At 45.3% G+C, this 16,066-nt stretch overlaps 1 protein-coding gene across 1 annotated transcript; it reads right to left on the bottom strand.

The window, feature by feature from the left end:
- Positions 1-236: 236 nt before the first annotated feature.
- On the bottom strand, positions 237-9,442 carry CYP1B1 (cytochrome P450 family 1 subfamily B member 1). Its single transcript, XM_073338399.2, has 4 exons — positions 9,365-9,442; positions 8,425-8,750; positions 6,729-7,724; positions 237-3,208 (listed from the first exon to the last, which is right to left on the bottom strand). Exons 2-4 carry the CDS (start codon positions 8,442-8,444, stop codon positions 2,596-2,598), a joined length of 1,629 nt encoding a protein of 542 aa, XP_073194500.1. The 5' UTR covers positions 8,445-8,750; positions 9,365-9,442; the 3' UTR covers positions 237-2,595.
- Between the last annotated feature and the right edge of the window lie 6,624 nt (positions 9,443-16,066).

Genomic DNA, 16,066 nt, shown 5'->3' with positions numbered 1-16,066 from the left:
GGGGAAAATATTTAGGTCACTGCAGTCTAGCAGGGACAAAGCAATTCTTTGGCCTGACTAACTCTGGGGGGGCCACGCCATCATTTGACTTTTCCCAGGTTAAGCATGCAACAGAAATAATGGTTTTGTTTATCCAAATCCCAAAAAATGAAGTATAAACTCAGCAGATTTATTGTAAGAATAATTTTTATTTAATATTTTGGTAATACAGTGATCCATCTTAAAATGACCACAAAGATTAGCTGTTTAAGAACTGCATATATTCTGAGTATTAATAAACTTGAAGAATTTTACAGTGATAGTATGATGCACATATATGACAAGCATTTATACGGTGTATCACCTGATCATAGAAATCCACAGAAATCAGTTTTGACTGTATGAATGACAGTTATGTTTGAAGCCAGATACATATTTTAAAGCTTTTGGGAGAAGTACAAAATTACAAAAAAGGTATTGTTTTTTTACTGAAATAGAAAACAATGATCCTTGAGTTAGAATAACTATTCTGTTGAAGTTTAGAGCCTTTATTATGGACATAAAAGTATAAATGAAAAATGTGTTGATCTGAGTATGAACATGTTAAGTATGTTATACAGCATTTCACAGATATAGGCTAAGTTCTGGGATATCAAAGATTATTATGTAGTCCACAAAATAACTGAGGGATACCCCTTTTAGATTTTAAAAAAGCCTTTGATTTTTAATGTTTAGTTTTGAAAAACATGGACGTACATTCCCTACAAAATCAGAGATTTGGAATAGCTGAGTCAGGTGTGTCCCTACTACCTGGGTTTAGGGAGCAATGCTTTAAAGACCCTGACAGATTCCTTTGAAGTTAATAGCAAAGCTCCTATGTACTTCAGTGGGATCAGGATCAGGACCTCAATGTTGCTCCCATCCAACACCACTGTGAGTTTTGCCATTGCTATCAATAGAGGGTAGGATTGTTACCTACTGTATAATATAGGGCTCAGTCCTTCAAATCTTTATTCATGTGAACAGTCCTCACTCTATCAGGTAGTCTCATTGTTTATAGCACCAGGCCCATATTCCTCTATATACCATAGGGTCTGATTTTGCAATAGCCTATTCACCTCAAGCAATGTGCTGAGTGCCCCTAACTCCCATGGATTTCATTTAGAGTAGAGGGTGGTTTGTGTCTCACAGGAGGTGCCCAACACTTTGCAGGGTCTGCATTTTTATATATTAAAAAGCAGGTTCTCTGAGTGTTGTTCATTATCCCATATAACCATTACACAGTGGTTCAAGACTGAAATACTTCTCATGTATGTTTTACTTAACAGCTGATCACAAGGCTCTTTATTTGAAATTTTTTAAGCGTTTTGTGAAATAATGCAAACTACAAAATGTTCAAATTATCCTAATTGGGGCCCCAATAATTGTATGTAACCCAAACTCCCATTATTTTATGTTTCATGTCCTTACTGGAAGTAGATCACATTAATAGTACATGATGAACCACCATAGGCATAATTTTAACTCCAGCTAATAGAATGATTATAGGAACATAACTATATCTATTCCACATGTTATTTGATTAGTGGCACAAAAGTTCTAAGAGACAAGTCCTCCTGCAAACCTATGTGAATTTTAATGGCACTTCTCATGTGATTAAGTGTTGGCATGTGCCTAAAGATTGGCAAAATCTGGCATAAGCTTTTAGCTGAGAAAATAAACAATCCACAATAAAAGGCCATCCTTAAGGTTTTCCTAATGAAAATATCTACTATTTTTCCTTTGATCAGTACCTTTGCTTCTGCTTATGAATAAATTAATGGATTATATATCATATCTGCCATTTGGTGACTTACCACTTTTAATCTTTCTGCTTGAGATGTAATGAATTTCAGTACATTCCATTTGTTCACATATAGATTATGAAATACATTTCAAAATTCCGTTGTGCTCATAAACAAGTCTCTTTGTAGTCATACTTTAAATACTTTGGAATGTTAAAGGCAAGCTTGGCATTTTACCCAACTTCATTTGAAAGTTTATCATCAAGGCACTGAAACACATCCCAGCGCATGTCCCAGGACACAACACGAGCCCATGGCAGTTCCCTGCATAGGGCGCTTGCAGAATCTGGCTCCAACAATCTAGGCACCTGTTTCCAGATAAGATTTCACTTTGGGATGTAGAGTCTTGGAAGGCAAACTAGAGCTGAGAGCTGCAATGAGACATGAAACGTGTTGTGCAAGGAGTGGCGGACAGGACACTGCAGCCAGGCAGTTAATGAGGAGGGTGTTAAAATAACTGTTTTCTTCTGCCTGTTCACCAAAAACAAATTTACTTACAAATCACATATTTTTTGCCTGTATTTCAGCACTTAATGTATTTATAAGGCTCCCCTGGCACGCTCTCTCTCTCTCTCTCTCTCTCTCTCTCTCTCTGGAATTAAAAAAGAGGACCTGCTTAATGCTTGGGCAATTCCACTCCCCTGTGTTTTGTGGTACTTGGTATATTACAAAGAGCTCACCAGCACAGCATATTATTATTATTTATTTTATTTTAAGTCTAAAAAAGAGAGAGGCGGGAGCATCCTTATATATTTTATTCAAATGTCAGTGTTCATAGATTTGCTGATAGATGATTTTCAGTAGCTGTTTTCTCTGCTTGTAATCTTTGGACAGCTTTATCTAGCAAATCCATAGTCTCCCTAAGAGTGACATTAACTGTAAATGGCTTAGGTTTAATGGTCAACCCATAGGTGAAGTCCATTTTAGAGTCCTCATTTGGATTAGCAATAAAATTGCACTGGTGTACCAGTATGGAGGTAAAGAGAAAGAGCTGCATCTTGGATAACTCCTCTCCAATGCACCTACGTTTACCCAATGAGAAAATCATCACATTGCTAGTAAGATCTTTGTTAATGAATCCATTCTCATCCAGGAATCTTGTTGGATCAAAATCCTCGGGGTTGGACCATTTTTCTGGGTCATGATTCACTGACCACTGATTGATGAATATGACTGTATCTTTTGGAATGAGGTAGCCCATTATGGAGGTGTCGACTGTGGTGGCATGTGGAATAGTGACTGGCACAAAGCTGCTGAAACGCATGGATTCATAAAGGAAAGCCATAACATAGGGCAAATGAGGTTGATCTTCTGCACAGGGCAAGCGATCTCTGCCAACAATCCTATCTACTTCTTCTTGCATTTTAACCTGCACCTTTGGATATCTGTTGGGATTTAAAATATATTTATTACATATATACAAGTCATCTATGCAAATATAATCTACATTTTCAAACAACAGACTTCCTTTTCGAAAGAATTGTATTTAACTAGAGCTGCTCAAACTTTGTCACAATTTTTCGCAAATATAGTTGTGTCAAAATAAAGTATTTCATGGAAACGTTGATTTTGACAAATTTTCAGTGGGGAAAAAGTCAAAATGATTTGTTTCAATAGTGTTTCAATTTGTTTAATTTAGACTGCTATATTAAATTTTTATTTTATATTACATTTAATATTTCACATGTGTATTATATATTTTAATGCAATATAAAAGTTGAAACAAAATGGATTTAAATGACACTAAATGAATCTTTTTGGAATTTTTGTTTTGTAGAAAATTTTTGAATTTCAGCTTTTCCTTCTAAACCAGAATTACTTCTCCCCTTCCCCGCCCCCAGTAGGAATTTCTCACAGAATGGAAATTCTGGTTCTTAACCAGCTCTGTAGGTAACCCTAAATCTGTTTGCATTGGTATTTGAATTAACACATACGAGACTACATACAGCTCTAAACCATGTGTAATATAGTGTTTTTAAAACTAAAATATTTATCTGATAAATTATCATAATAAGAAAGTTCATGAGCTCTTTGTTTGTGGATATTTACATATCAAAATACACCTTTTCATGGTACTGCATTGTATTTTGGATCACTAGCAAAAAATTATTTCAAATTTGTTATATAAACTTGGAGAAGGATTTCCAAGTGAGAGATTATAAAAAAATAAACAAGCAAAAATGTCAGAGAGAGAGAGGAAAAAATAGACTGATCTCCTTGTTGAGGTTTTTTTTTTTTTTTTTTTTTTTAAGCCCTCATTCCTTCCCTGTCTAAAAGCAACATAGCTCTATTGTCTTCAAAACATTACAGATGCGGGAAGTTTTGATTTTTAACTTTTCATGTTCTTGTATCTCCACCTCTCTCAGTATGTCTGCATGAGACAAGGTAGGTGAGGTAATATCTTTTATTGGACTAAGTTCTGTTGGTGAGAGAGACAAGCTTTAGAGCTACACCGAGCTCTTCCTCCCGTCTGGGAAAGGTATTCAGTGTGTCACAGCTAATACAAGGATCAAACGGATAAAAAAGCACTACTTATGCTAAACTAAGGGACTATTCCAGGTGAAGTGGCCCATTAACACCTCTGTAGTCATAAGACAAAAAGGGGAAATAGTGGGTTACAAATTGTTGTAATAAACCATAAATCCAGTGTCTTTACTAAGACTATGATTTTTAGTGTCTTGCAAAGTTATGAATTTAAGCTCTCAGGCTCATCTTTTGAAAATGTTGTAAAGGTTTCCTTTGAGGATGAGGACTGAGGTCAGATCGCTTTGTGAAATATATGTCTGCATGGCAAACAAAGTCCAAATGTAAAGTACTCCAGTTAGAATGCCAGACAGCTTATGTAAATATTAGAAATTATCCCCCTACTTTTCAGGTGTTAAATATGTCCGCTTTTTAAGCAGCAGCTAAGTAGATGAGCCTAAGAAGATAAGGTCCACAGAAAATGCAAATGATTAAGGAAACGCGGGGAGATGAAAAGGAGGTAAACACCAGTTTCTTGCTATTTAAATGCCTCTTCCAACCATAAGATTTTTGCTGAGTCCAATCATTTTCAGAGAGGTGAATATTATGGTGCGTTTATATGCACACGCTGCCCAAGGGGTCTACCTGTTCTAATGCTTTGAGGTTGTTTTTCACTAGTCATGCAACCGCAATAAAGGCACCCACATAATAGGAGCAATAACATAATAGAGGGTTTGTAAACCGGTGCATCAACTCTTTCTCTTGTTTAAGTAGATATCCTGTTCCTACGATCTCTTTGATCTTGACCGGGTAAAATCTGTTACTTTTTGAGTTTGTTTTGTTGCCTTTTTGCCAGCCTGTATCTTTATGCAACGTTTACTGGATCGCACTGAGTTTTTTTTAATATCTTTAGTTTTTGGCAGTTTTCCCAGAGCTTCCGTGTGAGTTAATCAGGAACAACCGAGGTACTTTAGTGCACACAAATACAGGATTGTTAATTTATGTTTACTTTCTACTAGAACCAAAGAGCTAATAACCAGATCAGTTCAGTTTGATGCTTGCACTCACTGGCAATCTGAACATTCACCTCTAATAATGGGCCAATTTGTTCATGGAGCATGTTTAATACATTAGATTTTGGTTGCAGGATTCACTCCAACTTGTCTGTCTTATGTCACACAAAATGTTCTGCACAGCTAGACCTATTAGTTTATAACATTGTTTATTTTAGTTGGCTTTTATATATGGATCCTTTCCAACAGCTGCATCTAATTGTGTTTGAAGGAACTGGAGTGGGGAAAGCAATAGTCTTGCTATGTGATCAGTGACAGAACCTCACTGTCACATTTCAGAAGCATGGCAGGGGAGAGAAGAAAACTGATTAATTTTTTTAATGAAACTGATGGGGTATATTTTCCCAAAACGCTGAAATTTTGACTGGCAAGGGGCAACTTTATTCTTTAGACTTCAGCTAGCAGGATGTAGCCATACCTGGGTCTTATAAACTGATAATAAACCCACCCTGCCTAAGACAACAAAAAGCCAGGTTGGCCCGATTTTGATCAGAATCAGGCTCTGTATTTGTAAATTATTTTAACCCTTGGTGGCAGCTCTTGCCTTAAAGAGGGGAGGTCATTGCCATGTTTCCCTTAGAGGATTTTATTTTTATAAAGTTGTGAGAAGATTCTCACATTCGGCTTCCCCAAGACAGCCGCCAGGGGGTTCTGCTGCTGCAAAGAAAGAGCTGCAGTCAGGATGATGTAGCAGCAGTAGTGAAGAGAGTCTAGGATCATGCACTAAGGGGGACTCTAGGTTCATCCCCGCTTGCGGTAGGTAAGAAGGGAGTGATACCTATTTCTTGTATAGCACTCTTCAAAGTCTTTTTAATGTATTTATCCTCCCAACACCCCCCTGAGGTAGGGAAGCAGCATTATCCCGCTTTTACAGATGGGGAAGTGAGGCACAAACGATGTGATTTAGCCAAGATCACTCAGCGGGTCCATGGCAGAGCCAAGAACGGAACCCAGGTCTCCCCTACCCGAAGCCACTCGACCCTCCTTCCCCTCAGAGGGGTCTAGTTCATGGCCTGGAGGGAGAGGAGAAGGGCTCGGCTCTTGCACTAGCAGGGACGCTCGGTTCATGCTGGTTGCTGAGGTGAAGGGTTGGGACGTTGGTTAGGGACAGGGAGCGATGGCAGCCCCAGCCTGGGCGGCCATCCCACTCCGCTGGTGCTAGGGGGACCAGTTGTCCCCATATTAGGGGCTTTATCTTCTACACACAACTCTTCCCCCCCCCGCCCCGCCCCGCCCCGGAAAAAATGCCCCCGGTTTTCACCCCTGCCTTTAAGCCCCCGCCCCTCCGCGCTGGGTGCCCGCGGTGGCTCTCGGAGCTGCTGGCCCCGCTCCGCCGGCGGCGAGCCGGCCCCCGCCCGAGCGCACCCACCGGAGGAGGAAGATGAGGAGCCACTGCAGGGCGGTGGAGAGGGTGTCCTGGCTGGCCCCGAAGATGTCGGTGACGGTGGCGGGCACGTGCTCGAGCGGCAGCCGGGGCTGCTCCTGCTGGAGGCGGATGAAGGCGTCCAGCATGTCGCGGGGGGCGGCCCCGGGGCGCAGGCTGCCGCGGTGCTGCAGGAACTTGCCCCGCACGAAGCTGTAGAAGTCGCGGTTGAGCTGGCGGAAGGCGCGGTAGGCGGCGCGCACCGGGTTGGGGAAGCGCTGGAGCCAGGGCAGCGCGTCCACCAGGCTGCCGGCGCCCACCGTGCGGCCGAACTGCTCGTTCCGCCCCACCAGGCGCAGGAACTCGGCGTCGCCGTGGCCGTAGCGGCGGCCGAAGCACAGGGCGCTCATCACGTTGGCCACGGCCACCACCAGGCTGCGCGAGGGGTCCAGGAAGGCGCCGCCCGCGCTGCCCCGCACCAGCAGCGCCACCAGCGCCCGCGCCTCGCCCAGCAGGTGCTGCTCCAGCAGGCGGCGCGGGGCCGGGCTGCCGGTGGAGAAGGCCCGCACCGTGGCGTGCGCCAGCCGGCGCTGCAGCTTCCACAGCTCGGAGTAGCCGCCGAAGGCCAGGCTGCGGCCCCCGGACACCAGCTGGAAGGAGGGGAAGCGCGGCCGGCCGGCGAAGGCGGCCCCCTGGCGGACGAGCGCCCCGCGGATGGCGCGCTCGCCGTTCAGCACCACCACGGGCCGGCTGCCCAGGCGCAGCTGGAACACGTCGCCGTAGGTGCGGGCCAGGCGGGCGAAGGTGAGGTGCGGGGCGCTGCCCAGCTGAGCCGCGTTGCCGATCAGGGGCCACGGGAAAGGGCCCGGGGGCTCCAGGCGCCGCTGCCGCAGGAGGAGCTTCGCCAGGCGGATGGCGGCGAGCAGGGCGAGGAGCAGCAGCAGGGCGCTCTGCAGGGGCGGGATGCTGGAGAGCGCCTCTCCCAGCCGCCGGAGGGCCACGCTGCGGGGAGAAGGAGAGGTCAGGTCGGGCTCAGGGGCAGGGGAGGCCCGTGTCAATAGAACACGGCCTGATACCGGCGCCAGCGAGCGATGCGTATCCTGTCACCGCGGAGCCGGAGATGTGCCTAGATAGCGCCTAGCGCGGGGCTGGGTGCTGAGCGAAAACCGCAATGAAGCCCCACTGGCGTTTGGGGAGGCCGAGAGGGGAAGTTTGCCTCGTGGCCTGCGGGTGCCCGCGGCAGGAGAGGGAGAAAAGAGGAGGATGCGCTCGCCCTTAGGAACCGCCGCGAGGTGGAAGCTGCAAGAAGCTCCTTCCCTATACAGGTCGGGCAGGTGGGGCCAGCTGTGGTCACCGCACATCTGTCCCTTTGGAAGATGCGCGCAACGCTCCTAATTGCCTTTGGAAGGAAACAGTGAGAGACCCTGTAAATCAGGACAAGATTTCCCCCTTCTTGACTTGAATTAGCTGTAGGCATGAACTGGTAACAGTCCGTGTGCACGCACGGGTTGAGGGAGATGGGCACAGCCCCAGTGATCCAGGAATATCATTCAGACCCAAAATAACAGTTACCAGTGTGGTGACTAATAGCTCCTAGACAACGATGGAAACGTGCTTCACATTTTGTCTTTTAATTTGAGTGTGTGGGGGGGGGGAGGAAGGGGTAAGGCAGCTTTTAAAAAAAATCTCTAATAAAACTGACCTGTTGGCAAACGCTTCCATCAGAGATTTCTGGGCCGGGCAGCCTGCAGCAGCTGTGATCCGTGCAATTGGGCAGCACCAGCAGGGCACTCAGCAGGCAGACGGTGGGAAACTCCTTAGAAGCCCAGGTTCTTGTCACCCGGAGCTTGGCAGGTCAAGTGCAGGCAAATGCCAGTTGCACCCGATCCCGCATCGTGCGTTGTTTTAACCTTCCAAGCGTTTTAACCCCCCAGAGCTCGCACTTCAGCAGCCTGCCTCGTTCAGACTCAATTGACACCAGCCAGGTGGGATCCCCGCACGGAGCCCGGGTGATGGGGCAGCCAAAACCTGCGGGAGAAAATGAGGGGTGTGAGCGGCTTACAGGACGGTTTAGGGTCCCTCAGAGCTGAGCCGGGCTGGGCAGCCTCCTGGCGCTGGTTCTCGTGGCTTCAAAGCCGCCAGGAGCTGCAGCCCCCAGCCCGCAGTTAGCCCTTCCCGAATTGCCTGGTACCGACAAATCGCAGCCGCCCGGCTCTTCCCTACGGGACCCCGAGGCTCTTTGTCAGTGGCCCTTGGCCCCAACCCGTCTGGACTGGCTGAGCCTTCGAGGTTTCCTGCCTTTTGGTGAACGTTTAGCAAAGCGGTTCCAGCTGAACGGCTGGCGGGGCTGCGGGATCGCGGACTTCTGGGGCAGGAGGGAAGATCTCGTTCATCTTCAGGGTTTTTGAAGTTGGAAAGTTTCCCCCTCCTCTGCCTGTCGCCTCCCCGTTGCGTGCGGAGTTTGCATTGCGTGAGTCTGTGGTGGAACCCGCCGGCCATCTCCTCCCCCCGCTCTCCCGCTCCCCGCTCCCTGACACCAGTTTAAAGGGAAATAACGCGAAGCGGGGCAACCCAGGCGCCCGGCCGCGTGCGAGATGAGGAACGGGCTGTAGCCTGGGGAGCCAGGCTGATAGCTTTGCCACCTGCTGAAGGGAGCTGTTAGTTCCCAGAAGTGAGCTGTTTCCTCTGGGAGAGGACGGACAGTTCGTTCCTGTTCGGTTTTGCTCCTCATCGGAAATGTCTGTGGGTCACCGGGCTGTGTCCCTCTCCGGCGGAGGGTGCGGAGTCTCGGCCGGAGGTCCCTGCGCGTCTCTCCAAGAGGAACGGTTCCCTCGGGCTGCTCAGGGAAGCCCGGGGAGACTTTGCTGTTGACTTGAATGGGGGCAGGATAGGGCTCTTGGCAAAGTGGAGGGAACAGCCCAGATGTTTGCTACGGTTCCTTCTTCGGTCCCCTTAGAGTTTCTACTTGTTTGTTTAGGGAGTTTTAAGAGGTTGACAAATCCTCGCCGTGTAAATATCAGAGACAATACAATAATCATTATAACACTGGGCTTTTGGTCAGAGAGGTACAGTGATACAGTCATCAGATCTCTCTATGTTACTGTATTGCACAGTGAGCATGTTAAGACACCCAAAGATATGTTATTTCTAATGATTTTATTAAACCGAGTGAAACCTCTGATTACACATTTAACGTAGCAGACATGTCTATCACATGTTACTATTCAAAAGCAAATGTACAGTTCCCCTTTTCAGGCACAAATAGTGATCTTTTCAGAGGTATATTTTCCAATATTATTGGGATGCTTTCCATGGTTTATCTGGGGGATTTTTTCCTTATAGACACACACAGACAGAGTGAGAGAGTTAAGCACTAGCATACATTTAGGATGTATTCCAGTCTTTCTTGATTTAAAATGGATTACAGAAGTCCTCAGAGGTACCTACAGAAATGGGTTTCTGCGTTTCTTTTCTAACTGCTTTTCAAATATTCTTAAACTCTTACACACAAGATTTGCCCCAGGCTAACAGACTAGATTACAAATTATTAGCCTGGCAGCTTTGAGTGGAAAATATCATCTTGGCGGCATTTAAAGTTTCATGAGATGAGAACATGGCATTTTGTCCATCTGAGAAGCTCTTTTTATTTTTATTTTGCTTTACTATTTATTAATTTGTTATAAAATGCACATTGTATCCACAGAATTATATCTGGGTTCATATTACAAACATTTAAACAGACTGTTACCAACAATTGGCATTGGTCAAACCCATCTCTCCTTCTACCACCTCCATCAGCTGAGTAATGACCTAATCCTATTTCCACTGAAGTCAATGCAAACCTTACCATTTATTTCAATGGCAGCAAGAAGGGGTCTGTTAGGAGCTGGGTGAAATCTTGTTATGGGTTGAGTTAAAACCTCATTGAAATTAACAGGTGTGACTGCACCTTTAAGTTAACATACTGTAAAGATAAACTTCACCTAAGACAAAAGGATTATGTGAACACATCCAGAAATTTTTGCTGTGTAATGTTTATGTTCAGTGGCATGGATGTATGCGAGAGGGACGAACACACAGAAACTGAGACAGCTTAGTATCTGACCTGGAAGAAACCCGGGAAGAGATTTTTTGGGTCAGAGGGGCAGGCTGTAAAGAGTGATCTTGGTGCTGTGAGCCAAAGAAGCAATTTCCTACTATTTGATTCCTTCTGCATTTAGAGACACGGAAGTTTGCATGTTCTTTTTAAATAAACAAAACTGCATCAAAGAAATCCTTATCACCAATTTCTACTCCCAACTGGAACATCCTCAGGGCCCCAAATTTTGACTAGCTGCTCTAGTCAAAAAGAGGCAACAGGTCCTATATCTCTGTCCTGTCCTCCTCTCCTCCCCTGAATTAAGAAAAGGGCAGTGTGTGTTTTGCATTAATCCCCAGGTCGCCAAACTCCAGTGCTGGTGGACTACAAGAGGGAGAAGAAAAGGAGTACTTGTGGCACCTTAGAGACTAACCAATTTATTTGAGCATAAGCTTTCGTGAGCTACAGCTCACTTCATCGGATGCATACTGTGGAAAGTGTAGAAGATCTTTTTATATACACACAAAGCATGAAAAAATACCTCCTCCCACCCCACTCTTGGGATCTTGGGAAGATCTTGGGAAACAGGCCAGTCCTTGCCTACAGACAGCCCCCCAACCTGAAGCAAATACTCACCAGCAACCACATACCACACAACAGAACCACTAACCCAGGAACCTATCCTTGCAACAAAGCCCGTTGCCAACTGTGCCCACATATCTATTCAGGGGACACCATCACAGGGCCTAATAACATCAGCCACACTATCAGAGGCTCATTCACCTGCACATCCACCATGTGATATATGCCATCATGTGCCAGCAACGCCCTTCTGCCATGTACATTGGTCAAACTGGACAGTCTCTACGTAAAAGAATAAATGGACACAAATCAGATGTCAAGAATTATAATATTCATAAACCAGTCGGAGAACACTTCAATCTCTCTGGTCACGCGATTACAGACATGAAAGTTGCTATATTACAACAAAAAAACTTCAAATCCAGACTCCAGCGAGAAACTGTTGAATTGGAATTCATTTGCAAATTGGATACAATCAACTTAGGCTTGAATAGAGACTGGGAGTGGCTAAGTCATTATGCAAGGTAACCTATTTCCCCTTGTTTTTTCCTACCCCCCCCCCAGACGTTCTTGTTAAACCCTGGATTTGTGTTGGAAATGGCCCACCTTGATTATCATACACATTGTAAGGAGAGTGATCACTTTAGATAAGCTATTACCAGCAGGAGAGTGGGGTGGGAGGAGGTATTGTTTCATGATCTCTGTGTATATAATGTCTTCTGCAGTTTCCACAGTATGCATCTGATGAAGTGAGCTGTAGCTCACGAAAGCTTATGCTCAAATAAATCGGTTAGTCTCTAAGGTGCCACAAGTACTCCTTTTCTTTTTGCTAATACAGACTAACACGGCTGTTACTCTGAAAAGAGGGAGAAGATTTCCAGAGCCAAGGTTCACTTACCAAGGACGCCTGGCTGTCTGCACCCAGGAACTTAACACTGGGGCAGGGCCGGCTCTAGGCACCAGCAAACCAAGCACGTGCTTGGGGTGGCACTTTTCAAGGGACGGCAAAAAACCTAGAGCCGGCCCTGCACTGGGGACAAAGATCAAGAACATCCTGACCCATCACAACAGGACACTGGAAACAGGCACCGGAAGAAGCTGAATCCTAGGCCACTGAGAGCACCTTTAAATGGCATTTCCTGACTGTTGAGTGCCTCACTTTGCACCCTTAACATTTTTTTCCTATGGAATCTCCAAATTAGACTGTAAGTATAACTGCTCACCCTGGGTGGTCAGCAGGGATTGAACCAAGGACTTCTCCACTAAAATCATGAGCATTCACTGTTCAAGCTAAAGGACTCAGAACTAAAGTCCATGTATTATTACAAGCCTAAGTGTAATCTTTTCATTCTGTAATAAAATATCTATCGTCTCCTTTCATTTTCCTTTGGCCTCCGAGAAAGATAAGTGACTTCCAAGAGTCATGGATGTCGAGTCCTACCATTAATCAATGATTGAGGGAAAGAAAGAGAAACAAGGCAAGATGAGAAAAAAGATATTACAGTTATTGTTTCATATTTATATTGAAGTGGTCCCTACTGTCCAACCAGGTCTGGGACCCATTGTGCTGGGTGCTGTACAAATATATAAACAGTGATGTCCTCGCCCAAAGTGTCTAGTGTTTAAATCCAGTATTGTCCAAACTTTATTTTAACCGCATATAGTAAACACTCACCCCAACTTTCTAGGGCCTGATTCTCTAGTGTTTTGCGCCTTGTGTAGTCGCAACTGTGCAAAGCATGTGAAATGTTGCCATTCTGATTTCTTAGTGTTTTGCAAGGTGTTTACAGTTTCAGGGTAACTGCACCTATATTCCTCCTCCATGGTCCCTCGGGGGCACTCACTCAAGGTTTTCAGCTCTCAGGTGTCCCCCCCCTTGGGTGGAGACCCATGTGTCTCTCCCTCCTGTCTGGGGTTTTAAGGCTACACAACTCCTTGCCTTACACTGTGATATCCCCAGCAAGCCAGTCCACCTCCTAAAGACCAGTGCCTGCACTTTGCGTTCTCTCCCCAGGGCTATGAGCAGTGTATTGCCAGGAGTGGCAAGTTACCGTGCAGCTCTTTCTAAGCAAGCACATTTACTCATAAGGTAAAAGCATTACAAGGAAAACATAATAAAACAATAAACAGATTTTAACACATGCTAAACATACTAGGAGTCACTCATGTGTAAGAGTTAGTTTTTTTTATTTAAAGCTGGCAGAGTTTACCACAAGAGTTCAGTTTACATGAAGATATCTTCTGATACAGGTTCCACTAGTACAAAAGATTATTTTCCTCCGTTTCACTGCCTTACACTGATACAATGGCAACAGTAGGCATCTGATTCTCATCTGCACTCAGAGTGCCAGGGATGCAAGGGAATTGGCTGGGGCTCCCTGATTATGGGGCCAATTCTATGCTGGGCCTGGCCTAAATTAGAGCATCTTGGGATTGCTTTTTAAAATATATATTGTTACATTGTATATCTTAAAACTTTGTTAATTTCTTATATATAGTTGAGGCAGGGGCCTGTGGAAAAAACTGTGTGTGTTCATAATACATAGGCACCAGAAGAATGAATAAAGGTTGCACAAGCACATTAATTCTGGCATTTCCTAACTTTTTGGTGGTGTTATTTATTAGTTGTATTATCGTTGGACCCAGGAGTCATGGAACAGGAACCCATTGTGCTGGGCACTGTACAAACACAGAACAAAAAGACAGTCCCTGCTCCAGAGAGCTTACAATTTAAGTATAACACAAAAGATAACAAATGAATACAGACAGACAAATGGAGGCCGTAGCGGGTTGGTCACCCTGCTCTGGCCCTGAAGGGGTTAAAAGCAGCCCTGGAGAGGGCTGCAGCTGGGAAAAGCTGAATGAGTAGCTGACCACAGGTGTGGCCAGCTCAATCAGGGCCCAGCTGGCCCTTATAAGAGGGCTGTGGGCCAGAAGCAGAGGAGTCTCACTCTAGCACTGGAGTGGGAAGGGCTAGCTGCCTGAGAAGCAAGGTATTTGAAGTGGAGCAGTGCTGGGGAAGGGCAAAGGGAGCTGGAGAGCTCCAGCCTGGTAAACCCCCGGCTGCAGACCTTGTTTACAGCCAAAAGGGGCCTGGGGCTGCAGAGGCAGAGGCAGCTGGTCCTACTCCCTTGCCAGTCATGAGTGACAAAGCTGTCACCAGCGGCAGGTGAGAAACTGGCCTGCAGAGGGTGCTCTGGGCTGGAAGAGCTAATTCCCAAGATGACCAGCAGGAGGTGCCGTGCTGGTGAGTCATCGCATCGCTACAGAGGCGTACAAGGAAACCAAGAGTCTAATTTGGTCAGCATGATAGGCTGTGGTTTCGGCATGGGGGGTGGCAAAAGGCATATCCCTCACACAAAGGCCACCTGCTTGCCAAATTTCAAGTTCCCACTCCAAAGAATGTGGCTGTTCAAGCTTTAACATGAACAAAACAATGTATTTTCACTTGACTCATTCTTGGAAAAAGCTGGACTGTTTGGGCTAAAACATTTCCAAAATGTCAGCCTGAAGGCGACACCCAGCATGTAAAACTTCAGCCCGAATGGTTAAAGTTTGGCAAAGTTATAAGCAATTGAAAACATCAAGATTGGGGCCCATTGTGCTAGACTCAATACATACACATAATGAGAAACAGTTCCTGTCCCAAATAATTTTATCATCTAAAAAGAGAGGATGGGTAGAGGGTGGGATGGGAAAAGAGAGGCAGAGATGAATAAAGGATCAGCTGCAGAGCCAGATCTAGTTTCCCAGTTCAGTGCACTATCCCCTAGGCCATTTTATCAGCTTACAGTTTCTCACGGTATAATTTCCCATTGTATACATATTTTTCACTTAATTTCTTCAATTTGTATTGTGCCCTGATCATCATTCTTTCTGCACAAATACAGTTTTGTAAAGAGCAAAAACAGACAATGCAATATTGAACCTGGTTGTTTTGAACATAGCATATATCATTAGTGCAGTAGGGTAAGGTGAATTTTAAGTACTGCCCCTTCACCCACAGAATATACTTAACTGTGATTCCTGTAGTCTTGCCCTCTTGGGCTTTGATCTCATGAGTTCATGGGTTGGGCTGGAAGCTTTCAACTGAAAACGCTATGCTGCAGAAAGTGGTAGTAAGGATTCATCAGGTGGTGCTCTTCTCTCTGGAAGTCTGCATTGAACCATTATTGAAGTGTAACATCAGGTGATGCTGAGGAGTTTGTCCTTTCCATGAGTTATAAAACAGGCTCAGACCGCTTGTGCTCGTTAGACTGATCACATTTTCCTTAGGATTTGGCACGTGTGCCTAGTATCTGGGCTTTCTTCTGCCTGGGGGGAATCACATTCTGCTTACCACCACTTTCAATTGTAAGGGCCAAAGTTGCGTAAACCGTGACCCTCATAGTATCTATGATGACTTCTTGATGTGGTGTTTGCAGAGTTCAAATGGTTACATTTTGACAGTGGGAAATGTTCAGGGTTTTAAATAAGTGGAGTCTTAGCACTCAATTACACACAGGCAGACAGTATCTCTGGTGCTCTGGAAAGTGGAAACGTGCTTTTCGTAGAGACGGTGTGTGAGACAGACTATTACTTGTTTGCAATGTTGTTGATTGCTACTTGTCTATCTGGTGGCTTAATCAAACAGGGACATAGCAATGTGAATAGCATGAGGGCTCTACTCAGCTTAGGAGGTCAG

Source organism: Lepidochelys kempii, chromosome 3 (genome assembly GCF_965140285.1).
Source record: "Lepidochelys kempii isolate rLepKem1 chromosome 3, rLepKem1.hap1, whole genome shotgun sequence".
Lineage (NCBI taxonomy): Eukaryota > Metazoa > Chordata > Testudines > Cheloniidae > Lepidochelys > Lepidochelys kempii.
Note: the sequence above shows the minus strand (reverse complement) of the source record. Positions and strands in the feature narration are given on the sequence as shown.

Excerpts from the sequence above, each read along its gene's own strand:
- CYP1B1 (XM_073338399.2), bottom strand. The coding sequence starts at position 8,444 with ATGGAAGCGTTTGCCAACAG. Across the intron at positions 7,725-8,424 it reads ATGGAAGCGTTTGCCAACAG|CGTGGCCCTCCGGCGGCTGG; the intron begins GTCAGTTTTATT and ends TTCTCCCCGCAG. Across the intron at positions 3,209-6,728 it reads CTCCTCATCTTCCTCCTCCG|ATATCCAAAGGTGCAGGTTA; the intron begins GTGGGTGCGCTC and ends AAATCCCAACAG.